The sequence below is a fragment of the Myotis brandtii genome, unplaced genomic scaffold (genome assembly GCF_000412655.1).
Source record: "Myotis brandtii unplaced genomic scaffold, ASM41265v1 scaffold1399, whole genome shotgun sequence".
NCBI lineage: Eukaryota > Metazoa > Chordata > Mammalia > Chiroptera > Vespertilionidae > Myotis > Myotis brandtii.
The window spans coordinates 266419-294051 of NW_005354993.1; the positions used below are offsets into that span (position 1 = coordinate 266419).

The window sequence follows — 27633 nt, forward strand, 5'->3', positions numbered from 1 at the left end:
CCCGCCCTCTCTGCACGCCCCGCCCTCTCTGCACGCCCCGCCCTCTCCTCTGCACAGGGTGGTACTATTGCCAGCTTCATTCCTTAGGGTCAGGCTGGATCGTGCATCATAAAAACCCCAGTGAAAGGCGCTCATATAAGCCAAACCAATGGACATGGACAACAGGGGGATGAGAGCATGAGTGGGTGTGGGGGGGAGGATGGGGATTAATGGGGGGGAATGAGGACACATTTGTAATTCCTTAAATAATAAAGAATTTAAAGGGGAAAAAAAGGCGCTCAGCCAGCGCAGTGCTGCTGCTCCTGGAAGAGCTGGAGGTGGCGCTCAGGTGCTCACAGGCCTGGGGACCCAGGCACCCGGTGCCCCTGTGCCATCAGCTGTGGCCTTCCCCTTTGGGGTCAGGGAGGCCGCTCCTGCGTCCTTTCCCGGGGTCAGAGGGCTGTGGGGGACCAGGCAGGATGGGCAGAGAAATGCAGCAGCTGCCTCTTCGCGGAGGCTTCTAGAAGCCGTCACGTTTTCTTTCTTGTCCTATGGACTTGAACTTACATGGCATCCAGCCCCAGGTGGCTGAGCCCGAGCCTTCGTTCTGGGGCCAGGGGTGCAGGTGCAAAGGAGGGTCCAGAGACTGGGCGCTGCCCGGCAGCGTGTGCAGCTGAACGCCGACCACAGCGGCGTGACAGCCGATGACCCGCGTGGGCAGGCTCCCCGGGACACTGACCAGGCCTCCCCGGCCCCGGGCACTCAGGCTGTGCCTACGGAGCGTGGGAAGGAAGCTCCCTCCGCATTCCTTCCCGAGTGAGGAAGGAAATGATAACTCAGTAACCCCAACACCACTTTTCCCTAAAGTGACCATTAGGAACTGGAAAGCTTCGGGGAATTAAAAGAACGGGATTTCTGAAAAGTCATGGACCTGTGGCTACTTCTCCCTGTCAGCGTCTCTAAGTCGGATTTTACCCTCCCCCGCAAGTGACTAACTATTTTGGGTTTCATCCGGCTCCCGCTGTGAACAGGATGATGGTAAGGATAATAAAAGCCATTAATAGCATCATTATCACTTCCTCTCCAGCCCCTCTTTCTCACAGTGACCTCGAGTTTCTTATCTTTCCAAAAGCCTGTCTTCCTTCCCCGAGACTCTTGCTGTCCGTGGAGGATCCGCAGTTTTAAAGTTTGCTTAATGAGCCTAAAGCCCATGCTTATCTCGAGCTTTTCCTGGGATTCCCTCCAGATTATCTGTGTGGAGCGGGTTGGCTTCAGACTCCTCACTCTTCTTCACTCACACGTAATACCAGGCACATGGTCACTGGGAAAATATTCTAAGTCAGTGGTTCTCAACCTTCTGGCCCTTTAAATACAGTTCCTCATGTTGTGACCCAACCATAAAATTATTTTCGTTGCTACTTCATAACTAATGCTGCTACTGTTATGAATCATCATGTAAATATCTGATATGCAGGATGGTCTTAGGCGACCCCTATGAAAGGGTCGTTCAACTGCCAAAGGGGTCGCGACCCACAGGTTGAGAACTGCTGTTCTAAGTGAATGAGAATCTTTTGAAGAAGATACATTTTTATGCTTTTTATGATCTTAAAAGTATCCTAAAAGATCTGAAAGAAAGGAGACTCGAGCTTGCTGAGTGAAGCTCGTCTCCGCGTGTCGGCTCTCCCTGGATTTGAAATGTGGGAGAGGTTATTGGGGCTGGTACATAGAGAAAATAACCGACGAATAGAACAGGCTGGTCCTTGGTCACTCTATCGTCTGATGGAAATGAGACCTGGCAGGGAATTCAGGTGGATTTTACATTCAGCGGCACAAAAATCAACAGGCCCGTCGGCGATGGCAAGGAGATGACTTAGGGCGTTTAAAAACTTGCTGTGGGTCCTTGGAAAATTGTGGGTCTTTGTCTTTTCAAACCATTTCAGTTCTAGTAACCACCCAAGTTGTCAATCGGGAAGTGCATTTCAAGCCGCCTTTCCTACGTAAGACATGCGCTTGCCCGATGGCCAGAGACCTGTTTGTCTCTCTTAGGTCGTTTCTTTAACTCCACTGCCCACAGAGCACTCACCTGCGTTCTTCCCACAGGGACCGGGATGGGAGCCAGATCAACTACATGTACGCTCAGTACGTCACCAGCACCATGGAGGCGCTCAACATCCCCGATGTCAGCAAGGACAGCAGATTCCCCTGGGCAGTGAGTAGCCGGTGTGGGGCTCGGAGTGCGGGCGGCCTTCCCTGACCAGATGCCCTTAGCACCTGCTGGGAGCTGGGCAGCGATGCTTGAGTACTTCCCTGTGTACTTTCACCCGTTTTTAAATAATAATTCATTGGTACATGAGATGATTGCTCTATTGCTCACTTCATGTTAGTGATGGCCCCAAGACAGGCTTGCTAGCTTTCTTGAGTTTATCCTCAAAAGGTAAGTTTTCCATGGCTTGAAGTGACATAGCTGGTGACCCACCACAGGGAGCAGCTCCATGGAGAATGAATATCTGTTTTCCCTGACAACAAGGCGGCAAAGACCCGTTTCTCAGCCATGGGAAACTTTGAATCCTGGTATTTTCTCTCCTTTTACTTAAGAGAAGCATTGCATGTGGAGGCAGCTGCCTTGCTGTTGTTGTTTCTTATCTAGGAGGCCTCTTAGAAGGCAGCAGTATGGGCAGTGGACACAGTGGTCATGTGTCCACAGAGGGCCAGTGTGAGGGTTGACTCTTCTGGATTCTGCTCCTCTTGTTAGGCTACCAGAAACGCCTCCTCCAGGTACAGTGCATGCTAGTACTGTAAGCTGCTGGGAACATTTAAAATGGGAAAAAAGAAATCTAGGATATATACTCGCCCGATTGATGTTTTTAGAGAGAGAGGAAGGGAGAGGGGTGGGGGAGAGGGCGAGAGAGAAACATCGGTGTGAGAGAGACACATCGATTGGTTGCCTTCCACATGCACCCCTATTGAGCCTGCAACCGAGGCACATGCCCTTGAATAGGAATCAAACCTGTGACCCTTTGGCCCGTGGGCTGGCACTCTAACCACTGAGCCAAACCAACCAGGGCTAGGTTATTTGTATTTTTAATAATATAAAAACTCATTGCTTTCTATTGCATTCAAGTGAATGCCATTGTACTTCGTATATTTTCTGCACTCTTATCACTCCAACTAATAAAAAATGACTATGTTAGTGGGTTCGGATGTCCAATATAGTTTACATAACAGCATCTAATGGGAAAATCACTCTTTTTGTAATTTTTTGCTGTTGTTTTGTTTTGTTTAGAATGAAAACATGGGGAACGTAAGCCAGCAGGGCATTCGAAGTTTGCTTTGTACGCCGATAAAAAATGGAAAGAAGAATAAAGTGATAGGTAAGTAAGCTTTTCATTAACCTCCACGCTGCCCTTACTAAAGAAAAAAATAATGTATTCCCAGAAACTTCTGTCTTTCAAGTGTAAATTTAAAGAATAAAATGTGTAAAAGATAAAAGTTGAAATGATAAAAGGATGTCCAACTAACCACAGGCATTTGGTGCATGTCTTATGAACTATGATATACTTTCTGTAATTATTGTAATCCTGTTTTAACAGCGTTTTTGTTTAAGGATGACGTGTTGAGAGTTAGTAGACTGAGAAACATCGAGTTGATCATGTGCATTGTTTTAGAGTCTTATTTCTTGGTTTCTGGTTTTTCTTTCTTGAACATGTGGTTTAGATTGTAGGTTGTACTGATTCATTCATCGGAAGTATCTAGCAAGCTCCCTACCGCTCTAGGCTCTGGGGTGAAACAGTCAACAAGTGAGCAAAAAAATTTAAAAATGCCAGTGGGAACCATCAGACCTCTCTTGGCGTACGGTTTGTGTCCCCACTTGAGAACAGAGTCTGCAGTAAGCAGATGCTGTTTTTGGAGAGGAAAATTCCCTGTAAATCAAAAGGATTTAAAAATGATCCTCCGGGTGGGGTTTTAGCTGGGGGCTCACATTGGTTCCAAGTAAAGGAGGAACTTGCCAGTGTTCCTGCTGTTTCATAAGTGGGAGAGACAAAGCATTTCAATGCTTGACTAGACTGTGCGCCCCAGAGGCAGCCTGGAAAATGTCAGGGCTGTAGATCATTTTTCTTGCCTGTCACAGACCATATTCCGCGATTGTGTTGTTCTAATAGAGAATCCCTACAGAGCTACACACAGAACACAGATGGACCATGTGTTTTCTGTTATCTTTCCCTCCCTCCCCTGCTCATCCTTGTCCATTACTGACATTAAGGTGACATCACAGACTTTAGGCCAGTGGGGGCCTGTTGTCTTGACAGATGTACCCTGAGGTTTTGTTTCCCACACGTGTCTCCTCGGTGCTCTGGCTGACAGTGTTTCCACCACTTTGCTTCCAACGCTGTAAAGGAAACACTTTCCTATTCAACATTAATTTATTTAACCAACTAGTCCCCCTACTTATTAGGCTAAACGTGCCTTTTTCCCATATTGTATTTACCAGAAATCCTTCTGCCTTCACGCCAACTCCTATTGTTCACACCAACTCCTAATATTAGTCACAATTCCTATGTTCCCTCTGTTATTCACACCAACTCCTATTGTTCACACCAACTCCTTCTATTAGTCACAATTCCTATGTTCCCACCAACTTCTATCATTCACACCCACTCCTATTGTTCTCATCAACTCCTCCTCTTGTTCACACCAACTCCTGTTGTTCATACCAACTCCCCCTATTGTTCACACCAACTCCTATTGTTCTCACCAACTCCTCTTGTTCACACCAACTCCTATTGTTCGTACCAACTCCCCCTATTGTTCACACCAACTCCTATTATTCACAATTCCTATGTTCACACCAACTCCTATTCTCACCACTTCCTCCTCTTGTTCACACCAACTCCTATTATTCACAATTCCTACGTTCACACCAACTCCTATTGGTCTCACCAATTCCTCCTCTTGTTCACACCAGTTCCTCCTATTGTTCACTAACCAACTCCCACTGTTCATACCAGCTCCTCCTCTTGTTCACACCAACTCCTGCTATTATTCGCAACTCCTATGTTCACACCAACTCCTATCATTTACACAAACTCCTATCGTTCTCCCCAATTCCCCCTGCTGTTCACACCAACTCCTATTGCCCACAGCAGCTCCTCCTATTGTTTGCACCAGCTCCTCCTATTGTTCACACAAACTCTAGGGCATTTTTTAAAAGGAATTATCCCATTCCCATCCAAAGAAATAAAAGTTTAGTCCATCTCCACTGTAAATAACTTATGTTTCCATGTCTTTGTTAGTGCAAAGTCTAGTACAAAGTACAGTGTTCTACCACACACTGCCTGACTGGGAAGCATGAGAAATAGGCCTTTTTACTGAATGTGATTCCAAATGGATTCCTCTCCCCCGCCTCCTCCACTCACCCTTGTGTTGCAGTCCGATTCCACAGCACAAACTCATATCCTAAAATTACATGTGTTTAACTTTGACTTCTGCTTCATTTTATGTTTCACATTAAACTCAATCATGTGGCTCTATCGCTGATGGCTCCATTGTTTATAAGACACTCGCTAGGGTTTTCTCGATGCAGGCGTGATTGAGCTGCACTGCGTCCTCCATGGAGCACGCTGATGTTTTAATGCTTAAAGTACCCAGTGTTTCCCCAGTCGGAGAACTGAAAAGTATGCCTCGTTATAATAAGTACCCGGAAATGAGACAGTAATAATCAGAATGGAATGAGAAAAAATAACACTAAGACATTATAGCTTAAAATTATCAAAGTGAAAATTTACAAAGTGAAAACAAATATGGATGTTAAGGTTTCAAGCATCGACTGAAGAAACAGATAAATGAGACAGATGTCATTCTAGCACCAGGAGACAGAGAAGGCTGCCTGTTGGGCCAGAAATGCCGAGGAGTTTCTGAAAGATCTGAAGAATACGCCGCTTGCAAGAACACATTTCACACAAAAGGGGCAAAATTTGAATAGAGATAATAACATCAGACAAAATGGAATTTAAGGTGAAAACATCATGTAAAGGGTCTCTGTGGGGAAGCCTGAGACTTGGTTGGAAAGTTGTGAGGAGGACATTGTGAGGAAAGGGAGGAAGGCTGTCTGCCCTGTTTATCGGAATTCCGACTTAGGGGAGACTTAGGGGAGTGTCAAAGGCAGCACCTCTAATTATTCCTAGACTTTTCTAAACAAGTCTGTGCACGTGCAGACCCCCGGGTGTTTACTGGAATCCTTTCGCTCAATCCCTGAATGCCCTTACCTAGAGGATAGTGTGAACACACGTGTCCTCCCAAGATTACTCACCCTATTGATTGTATCTAAAAAATAAACCTTATCTCAAACTGTAATAAAAGCCTAGCGAGGCAGGCAATCTGGGCTGCCTGGTCCTCTCTTTCACAGCAAACGTTGTGTCAGAGTAATCCATTCATCTGTTGTTCAGGGTCCGCTGGTCACCCCTGGCAGGTCTCCACATTGATTAGATTTAAAGTCCACAGAGGAAAGTGTAATTGTTATAAGTGCTTCTAATAAACTGAAAAACATCATTGACATATAAAAGCCAAAGCTGTTAAAAATACAAGGAGAAATGGACAAAATGGCAATCCATGCAATGTTAAAGAAGAGAGGGAAGTGAGGGAACATTAGAATTGATTAATATAAAAATGAAATGGACCTACTCGGCATATGTATACTCTTTATCTCATAATTTAAAAATACAAATTCCTGTCAAATATCCATCCAAATTTCACAGATACTGTTGATAGTCACACACACAACACGAACTCAGTGACTTCTGAGGAGTGGAATTGACAGCCACTCTCCTAGACCCTGATGTGTTAAAGCTGGATGTGCAGAATGAAAGGGTCAGTGGGAAGGAGAAAACTCTCTCAGAAACTGGACGTGTTCTCCTGAATGACACAGAAGAACTCCAAAGTCAGAACGAGAGCACAGTAGTTCCATGGTTTCAACTACTCCATGTCCTAATTCATTAAATGGAAAATTCCAGAAATAGGCAATTTATACATTTTAAATCAGATGACCTTCTGAGGACAGTGATGAAATCTCGAGAGTCTCATGCCATCTCGTGTGGGATGTGACCATCCCTTCCCCCCCCATCTCCACCTGTAGAAGCCCGCCTATTTTTAGCATTGCCTTATTTCATTATTACTGTGCCTAATTTATCAATTACACTTCATCCTAGCTGTGTATGTACAGGAGAAATCTTAGTAGATAGGGTGTCTGGGACTCGCCATGGTCTCAGGCCTCCACTTGGGGTCTTTGGACGTATCCCCCGTGGATAAGGGACCATTTTAGAAAATTAATGGTTGTATTGATACAACAAATGCTCAAGGTACATGGTCAAAGCTATACACTCGGGAGATATATAGTTGTAAATATTTTGTTATTATTAATAACAAATAAAATTATTTGAATTAAGTGGTCAACTGAAGACATTAGAAAAACAGGACTTTCTCTTTTTCACCCTCTACGCTGCCCCCCAAATAAATAAATAATAGGAAGAAATAAAGCAGAGGGAAAATGATGGAAATATAAACTTATGAACTGGGAAGGGATTAAAATAAGAGATAATGTGCAAACACAATAATAATAAACCTCCAACAGACCACCCTATATAATAAAAGGCTAATATGCAAATCAACCGAATGGCAGAACGACCAGTTGCTATGATGTGCACTGACCACCAGGGGGCAGACGCTCAATGCAGGAGCTTCCCCCTGGTGGTCAGTGCGTGCCCACAGCAGGAGCGCCACTCAGCCAGAAGCCGGGCTCACAGCTGGCAAGAGGGCTCTCGGACTGCAAGAGGGCACAGGCCAGACTGAGGGACACCCCCCCTCCCCGCCAAGTGCACTAATTTTTGTGCACCAGGCCTCTAGTGAAGATATAAGAGAAATAAGTATGGATGAGCAAGGAAGTGAGGGAGGCACCCAGTCCTCGCAGGGACCATGAAGCTCAGGAGTCCATGGGCAAATGGTTCAGTAGAGATCGGTCAGGATGTTGACGTCCTCTTCCAGTCCTGTTAATGAGACATTTGACCTTGAAAGAGAGGCTGGGACATAGGAGGTCATGGTTTCCTTCAGAGATGCGTTCTGCCTTTATTTCTATGCAAAGCATCATTTTTATTTGAAATATCGGAAGCCATCTGCAAGCAGGATTCTCCAAGACGCAGGCCCCTGCATGAGCTGTGAGAGCATCCTGTGGCTTACCTGTTCTCTGTGTCCCACCTTGTGTGTAACTGTGGCTTTGAGCCTCTGCTTTCTCAGGAAGGAGAGGCAGGCTGCTTGGCCCAGAATTCAGATGTGCATCAAAATTGTTCTCTTGGCGAGTGCACAAAAACCCAATTAGTCTCCCACGGACAGGCTGTCTCTGGGGATCCAGCGGCCTAACTTTCAGGGCACCTCTGCGAGAAAATAGCTCAGGATTTTTGAACAGCCCACATTCCAGACCATGTGGAATGAGGGCTCATGTAGATAAATCCTGTAGGCCTTTCTGGTTGGTACTGTTCTGAGGTGCCAGGCGTTCCTAAGAGGAGATTATCAGGCAGTCTCTGGGAGTGAGAGTCATTGAGCACTGTGACCTCCAGTAACACCGGCTCCTTTCCATGTGTCATCACAGGGGTTTGCCAGCTCGTGAACAAGATGGAGGAGAACACCGGCAAGGTGAAGCCATTCAACCGGAACGACGAGCAGTTCCTGGAAGCTTTCGTGATCTTCTGTGGCCTGGGGATCCAGAACACGCAGATGTATGAGGCGGTGGAGAGGGCCATGGCCAAGCAGATGGTCACGTTGGAGGTGAGCACAGCTGGGGGACCTCTTGGTGTCCATACTTGTCAAAGGTCACGTGACCAAACCACAACTCAGGCCCACGGCTTGCTCAGTCCGTCTGCTTTATTATGGAAAGCAGCGCGTGACCCAGACCATCCACTCCCATGGATGGAACTGCCACGGCAGTCACCGGCCCATCTCACCTTGCCAACAGCTCTAGTCACAGTTTCAAAAACAAAGACAAACTTAGCTGGTTCAGCTCAGTGGATAGAGTGTCGGCCTGCGACTGCAGGGTTCCGGGTTTGATTTCAATCAAGGGCACGTACCTCGTTGTTGCAGGCTCGAGCGCTGGTCCTGGTCAGGGTGTGTTAGGAGGCAGCCCGTTGATGTGTCTCTCATCTCACATCGATGTTTCTCTCTGTGTCTCTCCCCCTCCCACTCTCTCTAAAAAAAAAAAAAATCAGTGGAAAAATATCCTTGTGTGAGGATTAACAACAAAAACAAAACAAAAGACAAAGACAAAAATCCTAAGTGCTCTTAGAGAAGCAGAAATAAGGAAAAGAAAAGATGCGTCTGGCACAGTTCAAACTCTTACACTGGCCACTTCACCATCATCAGAAACTCCGTTTAGAGATTTATGGCCGACTCCTGAGTGTGAGTCTTGGGTGAAGGCTGGGGATCTGCATGTTCTTGAGCGTCTGCGAGGATCCTGGACACGCAGGGACCCCGTGAATGCTGGCTGGGGGCTGACCCGGGCAGGTCCCTCCCTGGTGGGGCAGCCCCTTCCAGGGGGACCTCACCAACATCCATGAAAACATGCACTTCATGTAACACGACATGTCTTCCCCTGGGCCAGTCTAGGGAAGCAGATGTCAGAGGGTGCACATGTCTGCCCATCACTCAGTGTTGGTGTAAAATACACGCCTCTCTTATCCAGTTGCCATGAGCTGGAATCCGTGGTGGGATGGAACCTTCCCTCCATCCCTAATAAATAAACACCCAACTAAAGAGCTAGAAAGTTATGTGATACTAGAGGCCCAGTGCACAAAATTTGTGCACAGGGATGGGGGGCAGGTCCCTCAGCCTGGCCTGCACCCTCTTGAAATCTGAGACCCCTTGGGGGATGTCCGAATGCCAGTTTAGGCCCCTCTCATAATCCGGGACTGCTGGCTCCTAACTGCTCGCCTGTCTGCCTGCCTGCCTGATTGCCCCTAACCACTCTGCCTGCCTGCCTGATCACCCCTAACCCCTCGCCTGCCCACCTGATCACCCCTAACTACTCGACTGCCTGCCTGATTGCCCCTAACCCCTCTGCCTGCTTGCCTGATTACCTCTCACTGCTTGCCTGCCTGCCTGATCGCCCCTAACCACCACTGCCTTGGCCCCCTCTGCAGTGGCTTCGTCTGGAAGGACGTCTGGAGTGATGTCTGGAAGGTCGTTCGGCTGTCCGGTCTAATTAGCATGTTACACTTTTATTATTATAGATATGTTGAGATTCATCAGTAACCCATCTGGTTCTCCACTCCCTAAAATGGATATGTAACACTTTGCTAGAGAATCATTTCAGATGAGATCTCAGACCATAACCAGGGGAAGCCCCACTTGCAAATACGCACACACACACACCCAAATGACACACATACACGTGTACCTGTCACTCAAAGGTCTGAAAATGGGTACCTTTTAACAATGATCGTAAAACTTTGGGGGATTTTTAAAAAATAAATCTTGTATTATCTCTGTCAAAAGTGAACTTTCAAAAATGTTTTAAAAGTATGATAGACATTTTAAATCCAACCACTACCCTGGTTAAAACGGTGTCTGAAATATTGTCGCATTGCTAAAGGGTCTCACTTTTGAAAATGGGCATTGCTGCTCCTCAGGTTCAGTTATAAGACATGGTGAGCCTGACTTCCTAGCCCTCTGGGGCAATGCGAAGTTTTAGAGCCAGAACTGTGAGATGTGGAAGCTGGTACCCAGGCCCCTCCTCTCCCTGGGTGAGCCCGAAGCCAAGTTAGGAGAGTCCCAGCTCCTGGGTGGCCGCAGCCGTCAGCGGGCGGGTCCCTCGGCCACAATTCTCAGCTCCGGGTGCCCCTCGGCCCTGGGTCTGCAGTATCCCTATCCCAGCCACGCCGTCTTCTTTGTGGATTCTGCAGCACACAGGCCTCCCCTGAGCCACTTCCAGGCGGCTGGCTTTAAAACGTCCGTTTTCACAAAGATTGCTTCCCTAATTCTGCCCACAAGCACAAATAACTAAAGTCAGGATTTTAAACACACACACACACACCCATACACACACACAATTAAAAAGAAATTGTCTGCCAAATTTCAGCCAATAGTGTGGCTGTAAATCATGTGTTTGTTATACCAATAATGTCAGACTGAAGTGAGCCCTTTTCTTTGAACATGGGGGTCGGCGGGGCGTCTAACTTTGTTTTCTGGAACAATTGAATTGAAATCTGGGGTTTTTCTCTCTGTTGAAGGAAACAAACAAAACAAGGCTTGAGAGTCTGAGGGGTCTAGTTCTCTTTCTGGGAGGTGTTAGCGGGACCCCAGGCTGAAATCTCGGCCCCCGTCGTGTAACCTGTCCCCGCTTCCCCGCAGGTCCTGTCCTATCACGCCTCGGCCGCAGAGGAGGAGACCCGGGAGCTGCAGGCCTTAGCGGTAATGACGGGCGGCACAGCGCGGTCATCCACACACACGCCTTTCCCAGGGGATCTGCTCCCACCAGTAACGGTGGGAGACATTCGGCCAATGTGGCGGATAGTTAGAGGGACGCTCACAAATATGCAATCAATCCATTTCCTGCAGGGCTGCAGTCACCGGTGATGCAAAGCAAAGAGAATAACTCCAATGGACCTTGTCCTCCATTCGATGATTCTGGGTTTTTCTAATAATTGTTCTCATCTTTACATCTAGCTGAGGCCAACATTAAACTCAGTTTCAGGTCCTGGGGGAAGGGGCCGGGCAGCTGCAAAGTGGTTGTCCGGTTGGGGTCGTGGTGACGAGGTGTCGTGGTTTGTTACTGAGTCCCTGCCCCGTGTTCTTGAGGAGCAAGCGATTTGCATTCCGACCACATGGCTTGAGGCTGTTTGAATTGGGCTCCCAGGGGCCTGTGCCTGACTTCTCCTTGCCTCCCTCCAGTGAGCGGGGAGAGAGCGCCTGGGCTGGGGCTGGGATGCCGTGCGTTCTGGGTTTTGACGGGGATGGTCTTGGTTGAGGTCCATGCAGGTCTGAGGCATTTACACCTTGGCAGCCACGCTGGCCTCCTGAGTTTAAATTTGGGACCTCAGGGATCCGGTCAGTGTGAGATGTGACGAGGGTCAGGTAAGGAATGAGAAGGGCGTGGCCAGTCACCGAGGTTCTCTGTCGAGGTAATCAGCATCTCAACTGCCAAACCCCAGCCCTCTGAGTGGTCCCTGCATTTTCCCTGTGACTGTACAGCTGTGCCACGGAGGCCTTGCTGAACCTAGAGAGGCCGTGGCTGGTCAGGGTCTCCGTGGCTGGCTCCTGGCTGGCTCAGGGTAGCCTTGGCTGGTCAGGGTTACTGTGGCTGGTCAGGGTTACTGTGGCTGGTCAGGGTCACCGTGGCTGCTCAGAGCCGCCGTGGCTGGTCAGGGCCACTGTGGCTGGTCAGGGTCACTGTGGCTGGTCAGGGTCACCGTGGCTGGTCAGGGTCACCGTGGCTGGTCAGGGTCACTGTGGCTGGCTCAGGGTCTCTGTGGCTGGTCAGGGTCTGTGTGGCTGGTCAGGGTCACTGTGGCAGGAAGTGGAGTCAGGACACAAAGTGCACCCCCAGTGCACCCCCGCCGTGCACAGTCCATGGCGCTACCTGTGAGGCAGAGAGAAGGCGGGTGAGCCCACGAAAAGGATGGTGCCTGAATAACCAAGCGGGAATGGGAAGGAGGTGGGCCAGCCGATGTGCTTTAGAACGTGGGACGGTGAGGCTGCAGGATCCCCAATGGATATGGACACGCAGGAACGACCAGCTGGAGGGTGAGGGCTGGGGCTCCCACGGAGGCGGCAGTCTGGGGGTGGCCCTGGATTCGCAGTGTCCACGGCATGGTTTCCCATGCGGGGCGGTGGGAGAGCAGGCCTGGAGGGAAGGCGAAGGCAGGACCCTCGGGAACGTAGGTTCACATGGATGGTGCAGGAGGAGAAAGCGCTGGGCCGGATGGATGTGGCCACTGAGCAGGGAGGCCGATGGAGGAGCAGCAGAAGGCAACGCACACGCAGGTTCCGAGAGGTGCAGGGCCAGAACCCCTGGGGTGTGGGGCCCGCGATGAGCAGCAGTGAGGAGGTAGCCAGGGGATACAGCGCAGGCGAGGGGACAAGATGAGGAAACAGATACAGACGGTTGTTAAAGACAAGTTTTGTGTGAAAGAGGGTGGAGGAGTTTCGATGAGGGTGTTGCTGAATGATGAGGTTTTATGGTTCTGTTCTGTTCTGTTCTGTTCGGTTTGGGCTTTTGAGCAGGGATAGATCCCAAGCTTGAGGTCGGCACATTCTTGGACAAAGAGGGAAGGAGAGGTGGGCGAGGCCCACAGTGTGGACCAGACACCATCCAGGCCTGGGCGGGGTTGGGCGTTAGAGAGAGCCACCCCTCTGCCCCACCAGGAGAAGGGGTGGTAAGAAGAAGAACCACATTTAGGGAGCGCTTACCACCGGTGTGGCATGTGTGAAGTTCGTGTGTGTTAACTGAGTGTATTTAATCCACAGCAATTCCACGTGCCGCTATTATTAGCATTTTTAAGGCAACTCGAGGTTGAGCATTTAGGGCGTCCTACACAGGTCGCCCAGGTTGGCAGAGATGTGCCCGTGTATGCCCAGGCGGTCCAGGCCAGAGCCCGCGCAGCCCACTCCCGCAGCCCCCGCCCACACGCAAAGAGAGTGAGCTGAGGAGGCAGGGGGAGGACAGGGCTGGATCTCAATTAAGTTGGCGAGGGGCGAGGGGCGAGCTGAGCCATCTGCTGAGGAGCGTCAAGGGACTTGGGATAATTTTCCCAAAAGGCTAGGCTTTGCTGGGGCCAGCTCATTCGGAATCGGCTGTACTTATTTTGCTTTCGATGGTATTTGAAGAAATGAGCTTTCCCCCCAATTATTGACAAAGGGTTATAGATTTAAAGACTCCTTCACCTCAGACTCAATTGGCCTATTTGTCTAACCTCCCAGAATGCTGGCATTTGGGGCTGACCGCCTGCTGTGGGCTGGAAATGATCACAGGAGAGGCACATTTTCAGTGTGGGCACTGGGGGGTCACTCAGGTGGTTCTAAAATGAGGTCAAGCTTACACTCCGCCCTGAGTTGTTTCAGTGGTTTTCAACCTTCTGGCCCTTTAAATACAGTTCCTCATGTTGTGACCCAACCATAAAATTATTTTCGTTGCTACTTCATAACTGTAATGTTGCTACTGTGATGATTCGTAGTGTAAATATCTGATATGCAGGATTGTCTTAGGCGACCCCTGTGAGAGGGTCGTTCAACCGCCAAAGGGGTCGTGACCCAAAGGTTGAGAACCGCTGTTTTAGATAAATACAAACTAGCGTATAGAGCGATTCCCAAAGATCCTGGTAAAAAACCACCAGGCTAGTAAACTCGCTTTTCACTTTGAAAATAGCAATAGTCTTTCAGAAAAATCTGAAAATTATTTTCTCAATTATGTTCATAATTTTAGCAAGAGAAAAAGACGTTGGAGCAACTGAAAAGGGCAGTATTGTTCAAAACCATCTGTTTTCTATTCAGAACATAGATTTCTGGCAGCTGCGTTCAGAAATTCAGGCTTACAAAGCTGGGAGGTCAAAGGACTCATTTAAATCGGTTGAAATTCAGCATCTGATTGCAATTCTCGTTTTCTCTCAGCCTCATAAAGATTCCTGTACAGCCCCAGCCACACAGGTGTCCGTCCTCCAGAAATGACAAAATCGCTGGCTTCGTCATGTGTCTGACTGTTTATCCCAACTTAAACCTAAAATACGTGGAAAAGCTGTCACATGTTTTAACTTTTATTTTAAAAAATTAGTTCTGAAGAGAATGAAATAGTGCACTAAACATTTACCCAGATAAGCTCACTAGTTATACAGAATAATTTTGTTGGTAGGAAATTCAGCATCATTATTTTCTCCCCCTGCTTTCCCTGAGGTTTATTATTATTATTATTATTATTGAGTTTATTGAGTTTGCTGTTATTAATCTAATCATTGCTTGGCTTAGAATTGGGTGTAGCACAAGTAGAGCCTTAAGCAAAGCATTTTGCTGTGGACGTTTTAATAGCCCTTGGTCACCAGTTACTGAGATGAAAATGAAAAGAGCCCAGTTGGCCTGGGTCTGGCTATTAGTCAGTTATCAGAACGCACTGTGTTCACTCACTATAGCAGTGGTTCTCAACCTTGGCTGCACATTAGAATCACCTGGGAATCTTTTTAAAATACTGATTCTGGGCCTCATCCTCCGGAAATTCTGTTTCTTTGTTATGGGGTGAGGCCACTCACCCCATAACAAAGAAACAGAATTTCCGGAGGATGAGGCCCAGAAATCAGGATTTTAAAAAGATTCCCAGGTGATTCTAATGTGCAGCCAAGGTTGAGAACCACTGCATTATAGATATCTGGATGTTCCATAGCCTGGCTGGCTGCCTCTTCCAGGCATGTCCTGGAGTTCATTGTGTAAACCAAGCTCCGGGTTTCGTCATGGAGCCAGGGCCAATCCGGTTCCTGCTGTGACTTCTGTCATCACGGGAATGTCTCTAAAAGCAAGTCGAGACGCTGCTGTGAAAGGTCTTCTGTGTCAAAACAGCCAGAGAGGGAGCAGCTGGCCGCTTAGGCAGGTTCCCCAGGACAGATGGGCCTCGTTGGACCAGCGTTCAGAGCCAGCCCTGGGCGGGGACCCCTCCACCAGGCGGGGACCCCTCCATCGGGCGAGATCCTCTCCATCGGGCGGGATCCCCTTCATCAGGCAGGATCCTCTTCCTCGGGCGGGAACTTCTCCCATCAGGCGGGGACTCCTCCCTCAGGCACAGTGCGAGGTGCGATCACTGCCGGAGACAGCAGTGAGGGGCAGACCACCACCCCTGATGCCTCGATCAGTGTTAGGGTGCGACCCAGCACCTCCTGTCAGATGATCACATTCCCTCCCTCTTTGGGCAAATCTCTATGGATAACCATTTCATTAATGGAAAAATTTGAGCAAATAATAGCAAAGAAGAGTTGATGCTCTGGTCTTATTAACCAGTGTCACTGAGCTGTCGTAACCCATGGCAACTGAGAAGATACCTCTTCCTCACACGGTGCTAGGGACGCGCTCAGGACAGTGTGGGCCTTTCAGACCATGGAGACGTCATCTTTACAGACGTGCAGGGCGTGACCGGCTCCATCCAGTTCACCTGGATAAGACATCGGATTCTGTTTGATTCTTCCTCTTTCACCCAATAAGCTAATCCTACCTGTTTTGCTTTGATGTTGCTAGTGGATTATTGCTACTGCTATTCTTTTTTAAAAATATATATTTTTATTGATTTCAGAGAGAGAGATAGAAACAACAATGATGAGAGAGAATCATTGATCGGCTGCCTCCTGTACACCCCCCACTGGGGATCGAGCCTACAACCGGGCATGTGCCCTTGACCGGAAACAAACCTGGGTCCCTTCAGTCCGCAGGCTCGCTCTATCCACTGAGCCACACCAACCAGGGCTCTACTGCTGTCCTTAGCTCCGAAATATCACAGCTCTGTTCTGGAAATTCTTATGCACTTAGGTGTCACCCCGATCCGTGGGTACTCGTCCCAGTTGTAGTCAAGTTCCCTCTAAAGTTTTACTTACAAGCGTATACATATTTCATCCTGTCCTTGCCATTATTGCATGCCTTCTTTATATGGTTTTGAAAAACTGTGCACTCACGATCCAACCTTTGTAGTCTCTGCCTTTGCCTGATTGAGACTTACAGGAGTCCACGTATATGATGTTAGAAGGAAGGGAACCTCCTAAAGCCTGTTGCTGTAGTTATTGAGGGAAACACACGAACCCTGTTGAGCTCCATTCTCTGCTCTCTGCACGGCTGGGCTCCATGTGGAGCCGATGTACAGTGGCTTCTTCTCTCATTCGTGCATGGACTCACTTCATAAGTGCTAATGGCCTTGTAAATGAATCGTGTACATTTTTTCTTTAAAAGCATGTGTCCTGTGCGTGTTGAATGGGGAGGGGAGCCGTCAGCCTCCTGGGAAGTGCGATGCGGTGGCTGCCGGGCAGGCAGCTTGAGGGCTTCCACGCGGGTACAGGACTCAGCCAGGCCACCTCCAGGCAGCTGGCTTCCCAAATGCCAACGTGAACATGGCCGTTGACTCGAAGGTAGTTTTCCTAACTGTGCACAGGAGCACGAATGACTGAAGGCAGTTGTTTAAAAACACGACTGACATTAAACTCTTGGCCAAGTTTGAGCCAATGGTGTAGCTTTAAATGATGTGCTTGTTATATCAGCTTCAGACTAAAGTGAGCTGCTTTCCTGAACATAAGAGTGGAACTACATTCGTACTGATCGCTGACGTACCTCAGCAGATTGTCTAAGGTCGAAGCCCGCAGAGGGGTGGGCCCAGCTGAGTGACAGGAGGCATCGGAGGGGCGGGCCCAGCTGGGTGGCAGGAGGCCACAGCGGCCCAGTTTGGGTTGGCTTATTCGGTGATTGGACGTGTACACATCTGTCACACCTAGTGCTTTCCAGAACCTCTAAAATGGGCGCTTTCTGTCCGTCTCCAGCACCACAGGGCGGTCAGGTGCATTATCCCCTGAAGGAAACCAAGTCGGACTCTCACTCGGCAGACTGACCACCAGGCAGCCCTGCAGGGCACGTGGGGATGCAGACTGTGTGCGCAGCGAGAGCTGCCCCTGAAAGGGCGCCCACCGCCCTCCCTGCTCGTGGTAAAATGCTGAGTTCTGTTTCATAAAATGGAGTTAAAATCGCCTTTCCAAGCCCGTTGGGGCGGACAGGAAGTCAGGTCCCTGGGGATGGTCCGCGAGCTGTAAATGACAGGGACTTTCTCATAGCCGGTCAGTCCTGGATCCCAAGAGTCCCGAGCCCCCGCGTCACTGACCACAACACCACACGGCTCTGGACAGACGTGGCCGCCTGTCCCCGGAGGTCAGCTCAGGAAGCTGGCCGTGGTGGGCTAACCCCTGGCCCGGCTGGCAGCAGGGAGAGGCTGGCTCTGGGAGAACAAGGCCGAGCGAGTGTCCGTGTGTGTTGGCCTCTTTTCCTGTAGCCTTAGAGCGTCCTCGTGGAAGGAACGAAAGACACTTCCGGCTGCATGAACAGTGATGCCCTGGGGGACAGTCCTCCGGCCGTGCAGTGTGTGTGTGTGGGGGGGCGGGGCGGGCACTGCTCTAGCCGTGAGTTAAAGGGGGCTGTTCCCACCCCTCACTCCCAGCTGCACTGACAGGGGCTGCTGGAAGCACAAGGCCTTTATGTAACACCCAACCCCTCCCCGTGCAGCCACGCCGGTCCGGGCCCGGGGCTAACGGAGCAGCTGCGTGCTTTCTCCTGGAGTTTGGGCTGGGAGAGTCTGCGTGCAGGGGGAGCGGGTGGCATGCGTATAAAGTGTAAACATGTCTGGTGAGTGTAAGTCCGACGTGAAGGTCGCGGGGAGTGGGAGGAGGCGAGGTGCCCTCTCTGGGGGGGAAAGCTCTGGATTGGCCGTGGGATTTTATTATGTCACCTCTGTGCTTCACAAAAGATGGAAGTGGAGTGGAGTAGTGACATCCAGGTATTCACAGGGAACCTCGGGGGTTGGGGGGAGTCGGGAACACCTTAAGGGGGGACCCCGCTTACCTGTGCCCTCTCCACGCTGAGCCCCATCAGCTAAGGTGCAGGAGGGGTGGCCGGTGCGGAGAGGGGGGCATGGGGACTCCTGCCAGTGCCGATCCTGGGCCCCGGCCCTGCAGGAAATCTAGGGGAGACCCCGCAGCTCAGCTCTGCAGGTGCCTGCGTGCCAAGGCCTTGGCCTCTGTTGCTTACTGGGAGTTGAACTCTGTGTGGCCTTTCTCAGGAGAAACCGGAAACCCTTTATTTTTGCTTAATCTCCCCCAATTCAAATACCATAACCAGTTTGGTGATTTTTATTAACATCCCGTCTCAGACTAGAGAGGTCAGCAGGCAGCTGTGGGGGCTGCTGGTCTCCCACCCGCTGGAGGGCATCTCTGCTGAGCTTGGGGTCCTTTACACCAGAGCTGACGGCTCAGACCAAGTGAGGGAATGGGGTTCCTGGTGTTCATTCCATAGTCGTCCCTGGTGAGCAGTCACAGCCGCAGCCGCCAGCAGCCACAGTGGAAGTGCAGGTCCCCGTGTGGCTGGGTGATGCAGGAAACCACGTGCCCATGAACTTTGCAGAGGGAACGGGCATTCCCAGCTGGGTCAGCTCTGCGGCATTTGACCTTTGACCTTTCTGTGGGTGGGAGCTCAGCACCTGGAGAGAGAAGCGGGGGTTGAAGGGAACATGGATGAGATCGAGGGAAAGGAGCCAGGCGCATCGGATGAAGCTGCCGCATGAAGCGCAGTGAAATGAGCGTCGGAGCAACACCAAGGGTGGTAGTCAGAGCGCAGGTCCTCCAGGGAGCAAAACCGGCTTCTGAGGCCGGCCCAGACCTGAGCCGGGCGCCTGTCTCCCGAGCACACCCAGGGCTGGGCACTGGGGCGCCTGCTCGGCTCCAGGGGGAGGAGGCTAACCCCGTCTGGGCTTTAGTGTCTGCACCTGAGGGAGGGTGTCTGGGCTTTAGTTTCTACACCTGAGGGAGGGTGCCTGGGCATGAAATGTGAAGCGCTCAGAGCATTGTCACTGCTGCTGCCCCTCAATCCTCGCCCACGGCCCTGGCATGGTCCAGGACGGCCACTCAGAGTCATCATTGGCACAGGCCAGGCAGCCTACAGGGCACCTCCGGAGGCCTGCGTCCTGTTCTGGGCTCAGCCTCCGGGCAGCAGCCTCGCTGCCTCCGCCCGCCTCCTAGGTGTGGGTCTTCTGTGTGTCCCATTCCCAAGGGAAAGCAGACGCACTGTTCCCCGTCGTGAAGCCGAGGACTGTGAGCCAGGCTTCACTTGTGTCCCCTCCCCCAGGCGGCCGTGGTGCCCTCTGCCCAGACCCTGCGGATCACCGACTTCGGCTTCAGCGACTTCGAGCTGTCGGACCTGGAAACTGCGCTGTGCACCATCCGGATGTTCACCGACCTCAACCTGGTGCAGAACTTCCAGATGAAGCATGAGGTGAGGCACACGTGTGTGTGTGTGTGTGTGCAAGCATGTGCACATGTGTGTACGTGTCTGAGCATGTGTGCATGCGTGTGCACCATCCAGATGTTCACTGACCTCAACCTGGTGCAGAACTTCCAGATGAAGCATGAGGTGGGGGCGCATATGTGTATGTGCGAGTGTGTGAGCCCGTGTGCATGTGTGTAGGTTAGTGTGTGTGCACACGTGTGTATGCATGTGTGGAAGAGAGAATTGGCTTTGGATGCTGGTGTGAAATGCAGATTTTAAGTTTCAGCGACTGATCTGTCACTAATGCCTATCAGAGAATTTTAAAGGAAACGACCAGCCACCGTGAAGGCATTTATCGGGTTCCCACCAGGTATCCAGCCCCCGCTGTCAACTGGAGGGGTTTCCCACCCTGGGAGAGGATGTGCAGTGGCCGGTGGGCAGGAGGTGGGGGGCTGTGGAGAGCGCTGTGCAGGGGTGAGGCTGCAGGCAAGCACAGGAGGGGAAGGAGGAAGCCCATCGTATAGACCCCTATAGGCTGCTCAGAGGAATCAGGATTTTGTCCTGAAAACGGTGTCACCAGGAGTTTGAAGGGGAGGTGACATGTCAGATGGCATAGGTCACAACCTCTCAGGGAAAGGCCAGGAATGAGAGGGCTCCTGGGGAAAAGGGGGTACAGGGCCAATGACAGGCCAGCACTGGGCGCCGCCAGGCCACCATCTGGGGAGAAGATGAACACAGGATTTTACCGCGTTGACAACATCGTTCGCCTCTTGGGAAACAGCAGGACTGGACGTGTCCCTCCTCACCGTCCATGGAGAAGGAGCATCAGGGACACAGAGGAGGGAGTAGGCTGCTCAGAGGAATCAGGATTTTGTTCTGAAAACAGTGGTGTCACCAGGAGTTTGAAGGGGGGGTGACATGTCGGATGGCATAGGTCACAACCTCTCAGGGAAGGACCAGGACTGAGAGGGCTCTTAGGGAAAAGGGGGTACAGGGCCAATGACAGGCCAGCACCGTCTGGGGAGAAGATGAACACAGGATTTTACCGCATTGACAACCTCGTTCGCCTCCTGGGAAACAGCAGGACTGGACGTGTCCCTCCCCACTGTCCATGGAGAAGGAGCATCAGGGACACAGAGGAGGGAGGAGGGAGAAGACCTCGGAGAACAAAGTCCAGTCATTTGCCTTCAAGGCATTTTCTCTGCTCGGTTGGATGTCTGCTCTCCTTGCACAGGTCTCCTCCCCAGGAACGTAAGGACCTCTGCATACAATGTGTTAATCATGAAATGCAGTTGATACCGGGACAGTGCGCCCGGCACTAGGCTGGGGCCCAGCCCGCAGTGGGGTCCGCGATCAGACGCCTCGCCCCGGATGGACACTCAGCTGATGCAGGGGAGGGCGGGACACACGTCCCTCACCGCGTTACCGGGCTCAACCTCCTTCTCCCCTCAGTGTCCCTGAAGCTGCTGTCACCCTCAGTTGAAAAGACTGTTGGCTGGGTTTCTGCATTTTCCCGGCTTCTGCGGTCAATCCCAGCAATTGCCACAACCCCTCCCTGGAGAGCTTGAAAGCTCATAGCTGTTACTTAGCCTTCCCAACAGGACGAAGCTGCTACCTCCTGGCCACTCTGTCCGAGGTGCCGGTTAACACCCGATCCTCTGCCACGTGTGGTGCCTGGGAGGGAGGGGAGGGGCACTTGGTTCCCTGCGGCCTGGGGAGAACAGGGCGGGCAAGAAACCGCAGACCCTCCACCCACCCTCTCCCAGTGGTTTGGACCTGCATCTGCAGCATTCTTTCTGGAAACCTCCACTTCCCAGGCAGTGCTCTGTGGCAGAAGCGCCTCCAGCCATGTGTGCAGGGAGAAGCATGCATCTTTGTTCTTTGTCCAGGCTCCCAAGAGCACAGGGAACCACTCAGGATTGAACAGCGGCGCCTGGATGCTGATGCAGTCACAGCCCCCGCGGGGGACCTGAGCCCCGGGGATCCTTGCATACGCACCACTGAGAAGCTGAGTGAAACCCAGCTGTGATGTGTTGCTCAGCCATCTCTCCTTTTTTCGCTCCATCTTTAAAATGCTTTTTTTCATATGGACCTTGGCATATGTTATTATTTTAATTGCTTCTCAGTAACCACGCAGTGCCTCTGTCTGAATGCCCAAGCTGGTGCAAAAGGGACAAAGAGCTCAGGATGCATCGGGCCAGGCGCTGGAGCGGGACATGTGCCCCCTCCCTGTCCCGTCAGCCCGAGCCTCGCACTGAAGCAGTCACAGCAGACAGCAGGCGCCGGGGGAGGACTCGGCAGTGGCTGCTTGCGTGGCTGTCCGACCGGGAACTCACACGTGCGGGACTCTCCTAATTGGTGACACATGGACCTGGTGTCTTTCACAAAGCTAGTCGGTGCCCACCAGGCCCCCAGGCCTCCCGTATGGCTGCCTTGCATTTTGCACTAATTTAGTGGGTTGGTTAGCAGGGTGGGCTCTGCTGTCGGATGCTCAGGTATGAACTCTGGTCCCTCCCTTAGGAGCCACATGACCTGTTAACATGGAGCCACGTGTGTGTCAGTGTCCTGATCTGTTAAGTGATTACATCCTAGTCCCCCCCACACCCCTGGAGCCGGGGATTGGGTGTGCTGTGCGCATTGCCCGGGTCACAGTGAGCATGTGACCAACTTCCGCAGTCGCTGTGACACGTCCGCTTTCCGCCCGCAGGTCCTCTGCCGGTGGATCCTGAGTGTGAAGAAGAATTACCGGAAGAACGTGGCCTACCACAACTGGAGACACGCCTTCAACACGGCGCAGTGCATGTTCGCCGCCCTGAAGGCAGGCAAGATCCAGGTACAAATTCTACTATGGAGCCATTTGTTTAAGACGTTTGTGCTAAAATTTACAGTGCATGCTTTCAAGTACTTTTTAAAATCTGCATTAGTGGTGATTGAGGGTACTGCCTGTTGCCAGTTACAAAATAAATTGTATTTTAAGGAAAGAAGTCTAGTGTGGCAAAATACGTGGTTGATAACGTCCTCTCCTATGGAATGTATATGGCATGTTAGCATAACCTTTAAGTAGCTTCACGCTAAAGTCAAATGGCGCTTGGGAAGGTCAGTATGTCCTTCAGAGGGAAACTACAGCAGCATCCGCCTGCTCACATTCATGCTGCTCCACACCACGCAGGTCCTGAGCGTGGCTCCCTAGATGTGGCCAGGGCCCTGTCGCGGGTTCTCTTCACCCCGTTAACCTTACCAGTGCGTGGACCATACCCTGTTCACAGGACATCAACGCAGACAACGTTCCAGCACCTAGGTCCTTGCCAGGCCTTTTTATGCTTAGCTCTGTCCTTAGATTCCACCATCAGCGGGCACCAACTCATTATTCTAGGTGAGTGAGTCCAGGCCCCATCACAGAGCTCTTCAGTCCACAGCTCCCATGCTTTCCTGGTGAGTGTCTTTTGTTGTTGTTGGTAATCCTCACCAAAGGACGTTTTGATTCTTAGAGAGAGTGGAAGGGAGGGGAAGAGAGAGAAACAGACACATTGATAGGTTGCCTCCTGCACTCATCTAGACCGGGGCCAGAGATTGAACCTGTAACCCAGGTAGGTGCCCTTGACCACGAATCGAACCCGCAACCCTTTGGTGTGAAGGCCGGCGCTCTAACCACTTACCTACGCCGGCCAGGAGCTTCCATGCTTGTTATTGAATTCTAGGACTGCTGTTCTTCTCTGCTCCCATAGGGGGCGAATTTGAACACAGAACCAAGGGCAGGGCTTGTCTGGGAGCCTCTGGGAGAAATCCTGTGGCTTGATATTCTTTTGACTCTTCTCTAAGTTTATCTACTTTTCTCTAAGTTTATCTAGCAGGTTCTTTAGACCGGGAGAAAACAGACCAGCTGAAAGGGGGGGGGGCGGGGGATTAACATCTGCTGAGGGTTGACTGTGTGCCAGGCACTTGTTTCTTCATTTAATCATTTGATCTACCCCACAGAGAGCTGGAATTATTACTCCAGTTTTACAGGTGAGGAAGCTGATGCTTGAAGCACTATGTGAGATGTTAGGAGAGAGGTGGGAGACCTGAAATATGGTTCCTGACTTTAAAATACTTACATTAGAATAAGGGAAAATGAAATAATATAATTTTCAAAACAAAAAATGGGACTTTAAAAAAGTAAGTCATCCCACAGTCATCTCTTAGCCCTCCTCTAGAGGGCTGTACTCTACTTATTATAATTTTAAATTTTCATTTATTCATTTATTGATTTTAGAGAGAGAAGAAAGGAGAGGGAGAGAGATAGAAACATCAACAAGAGAGAAACATTGATGAGTTGCCTCCTGCACACCCCCATCCCCAGGGATTGAGCCCATAGCCCAGGCATGTGCCCTGACCAGGAATAGTACTGGTGACCTCTTGGTGCATGGGATGACATTCAGCCGCTGAGCCACACCAGCCAGGCTATTATGTAACTTTTTAAAGCCAACTTTTCATCCCTAATCCCCTTTTGTGTATTCTTTTGCCAAATATACTCATTGTCTGGTGCCTTTAGGCATAGCCCCTGAGGGCAGAGCATGGAAGCCATGGAATCTGTAGGAGTTAAAGGTTAAGAGAAGCCGACGATTCAAAGTTCATGTGCTTATCCCACATGCATACGTAGACCATTAGGAAGGAGTGGCGTTGACTGTGGGGGACAGGTGGTTGGTGAGGCATTTCTGCCCTCTCTGTGGGTCAGTGACATTGGCGATAGCCCCGCTCTGAGGGCAAGGTGCAGCTCTTCCCCTGTGGAGTGGGCCTGCCGCTACCTTGAAGCAGGCCTGTGTGAAGCGCTGAGATTCACAGAGATGGCCTAGCACCCTTACAGGTCCTTCTCTCTCTCCTCCTCATGCCCGCCGTGTAGAGCAAGCTGTCGGACCTGGAGGTGCTGGCCCTGCTGGTCGCCGCCCTGAGCCACGACCTGGACCACCGCGGCGTGAACAACTCCTACATTCAGCGGTGAGGTGGTCACCCTGCCAGACAGCAGCTGATCCTTTTCAACTGTGGGGTTGTCCTTATTAAAGCAAAACCCATGGCAAAATTGCTTTGGTCAAGGTCCAAAATATCAACTGGTTAAGGTCCCGTAACATACTCTGGTTTTATTTAAATACTAGAGGCCTCGTGCATGAAATTTATGCACGGGGTCGGGGGAGGGAAAGGGGGGTCCCTCAGCCCGGCCTGCATCCTCTTGTAATCTGGGACCCCTCGGGGGATATTGGGCCTAAACCAGCAGTCGGACATCCCTCTCGCAATCTGGGATGCTGCATGAACCAGTTACCATACTTTTCATACAGGTGAATCTTGCTGTTGTATGGACAGCTGCATTTTTTTTGCCCTGATTATAAAAAGTAGTACAGAACATGATCCTTCTGAGGCAGTAGTACATTCTTCCCCATCTTATGGGTGGAAAAACTGAAGCAGAGAGAAATTAAGTAATTGGCTTTGTCACCCAGTTATAAGTGTCAGAATCAGGGCTGACAGCAAAATGTGCAAGCCAGAGTCCATGCATGTCATCGCTGCATCAGCCTGTTTTTTCAGTGTTAGAGGAGCCTTACCAGGTTTTAATTTTTAAATCTAGGAGACTGTTCCCAATATATAGGGTGGGGTCCCTATGCCTGACCGGTGATCAGGGCCGTATGTGGAGTGACCAGCGGGCGGGGCAATAGGGGGGCCCCCGCTGGCACACGCCTTGGCTGGTAGCCTGGTGCAACCCGCTGGCCAGCCCCTCCCCCCAATTGTCGCCACTAGTCACCTCCCTCTCTGGGGGCAGACGCTCAACGCAGGAGCTACCCCCAGTCAGCCGGGGTTGGGGCAGCAGCTCTTGCATTGAGCGTCTGCCCTCTGGTGGTCAGTGCATGTGATAGCAACCAGTCGTTCCTTCGTTCAGTCGATTTGCATATTAGGGTTTTATTATATAGGATATTTTTATTGATTTCAAAGAGGAAGGGAGAGGGAGAGAGAGATAGAAACATCAATGATGAGAGAGAATCATGGATTGGCTGCCTCCTGCACACCCAACACTGGGGATCGAGCCCTCAACCTGGGCATGTGTCCTGACCGGAAATCAAACCCTGACCTCCTGGTTTATAGGTCAACACTCAACTACTGAGCCACACGAGCAGGGCTAGTTTTATTTAAGGGAAATGGGGGAAAATGAAAGTCCAGTACTGTGTTGGTAACATTTCTGGCCTCAAGTGGGAAAATATTTATGTGAGAATCTTATTTCATGAGATAATTACCAAGAGTTTTGTTTCAGGTTGAATTAGGGCTTCATAGCAAACTTTAAAGACTAGTTCAGAGAAGGTAAGATTACACCCTAATAGACAAGGTGATGCCGGGAAGGGCCTTGCTTGATCCCGGGCTCCTGAGGGGGCTGTGGCCTCGGGGAAGGCGCAGGGCGCAGAGCAGTGCTGAGGACCCCAGGCTTGGCAGCCAGCCCTGGGAAAAGTCACGGATCACAGCCGCTGCTTTCACAGTCACCATGAGGTAGACTCACCCACATCACAATAACGTCAGTGGAAACCTGAAGGAGGGCCAGAGATGTTTACTTCTTCCTCCGTCCCTGTGGTTCGAGCAGAGGGAACCCTGACTTCCTGGGACGTTTCTTTTCTCTGTCCCCAGTGGGAGAGGGGTGACACCGCTCGTGGGAGGATGAGAAGAGCGTGGACATTCCCACACGAAGGACTAGCTTCTGAAAGGTCTGCTGTCCCCACCTCCTCAGATACTCAGACATGATAGAAAGGAATCCCAAACCACGAAAGGAGGCGTGGAAGTGAAAGGAACATCAGAGAGAGAAACGCCCTCACGGGGCAGCACAGTTAGAAACAGAACCTCTGCCATTTTCTTCTCTATCATCTTTTCCGAAAATCAGTTGGAAGCTGTGTTGCAGAATTTACCAGGTGACTGAAAAACACACAATGGGTACTCGGAAGATTCAGGAAAAACCCTTTATTTGCAGATGTACTAGCACGGTGACTCAGGGGAGTCCGTTTCCAAAGCCTGAGTGATGAATATGGAGGAACTTTCCCTTTATACCCTTAGTTTCTTTGTCTCCCAAATATGGCTTCCAGACTTTTCTCAGGCTTTGCAGCCCCCATGAGTTGGGATGGGGGAAGTGAGATTACACTCAGAGGCTTGGCCTGTCTGGCACCAGCGCTGCCAACCCCCTCCGGGGGTTGTATATGGTTCATTGTTTATGGCCTCTGTAAAATGGGAGTATTCCGGGAAACATGTTCTGCAATGCAGGACAGGCATCCTATATAATAAAAGGGTAATATGCAAATTGACCATAATGGTGGAACGACCAGAATGACCTGTCGCTATGACACTCACTGACCACCAGGGGGCAGATGCTCAATGCAGGAACTGCCCCCTGGTGGTCAGTCTGCTCCCACAGGGGGAGCTTTGCTTAGCCATAAGCCATCAGTTGGACATCCCCCGGGGGTGCCCGGGCTGCCAGAGGGATGTCTGACTGTGAGCTTAGGCCCGATCCCCTGGGGAGTGGGCCTAAACTGGCAGGTGGACATCCCCCAAGTGGTCCCGGACTGTGAGAGGGCACAGGCTGGGCTGAGGGACCCCTCCCCCACGAGTGCACAAATTTTTGTGCACTGGGCCTCTAGTCTA

At 50.8% G+C, this 27633-nt stretch overlaps 1 protein-coding gene across 1 annotated transcript in view; it reads left to right on the forward strand.

The window, feature by feature from the left end:
• PDE5A (phosphodiesterase 5A, cGMP-specific) overlaps window positions 1-27633 on the forward strand; it is a 76014-nt gene that overhangs the window by 33382 nt on the left and 14999 nt on the right. Inside the window, exons 7-13 of the mRNA XM_014535209.1 lie at window positions 2080-2188; window positions 3263-3350; window positions 8615-8790; window positions 11368-11427; window positions 19855-20001; window positions 22703-22828; window positions 24875-24969. Of these exons, the coding sequence (XP_014390695.1) occupies window positions 2080-2188; window positions 3263-3350; window positions 8615-8790; window positions 11368-11427; window positions 19855-20001; window positions 22703-22828; window positions 24875-24969 (801 nt within the window). The remainder of the gene's footprint in view (window positions 1-2079; window positions 2189-3262; window positions 3351-8614; window positions 8791-11367; window positions 11428-19854; window positions 20002-22702; window positions 22829-24874; window positions 24970-27633) is intronic.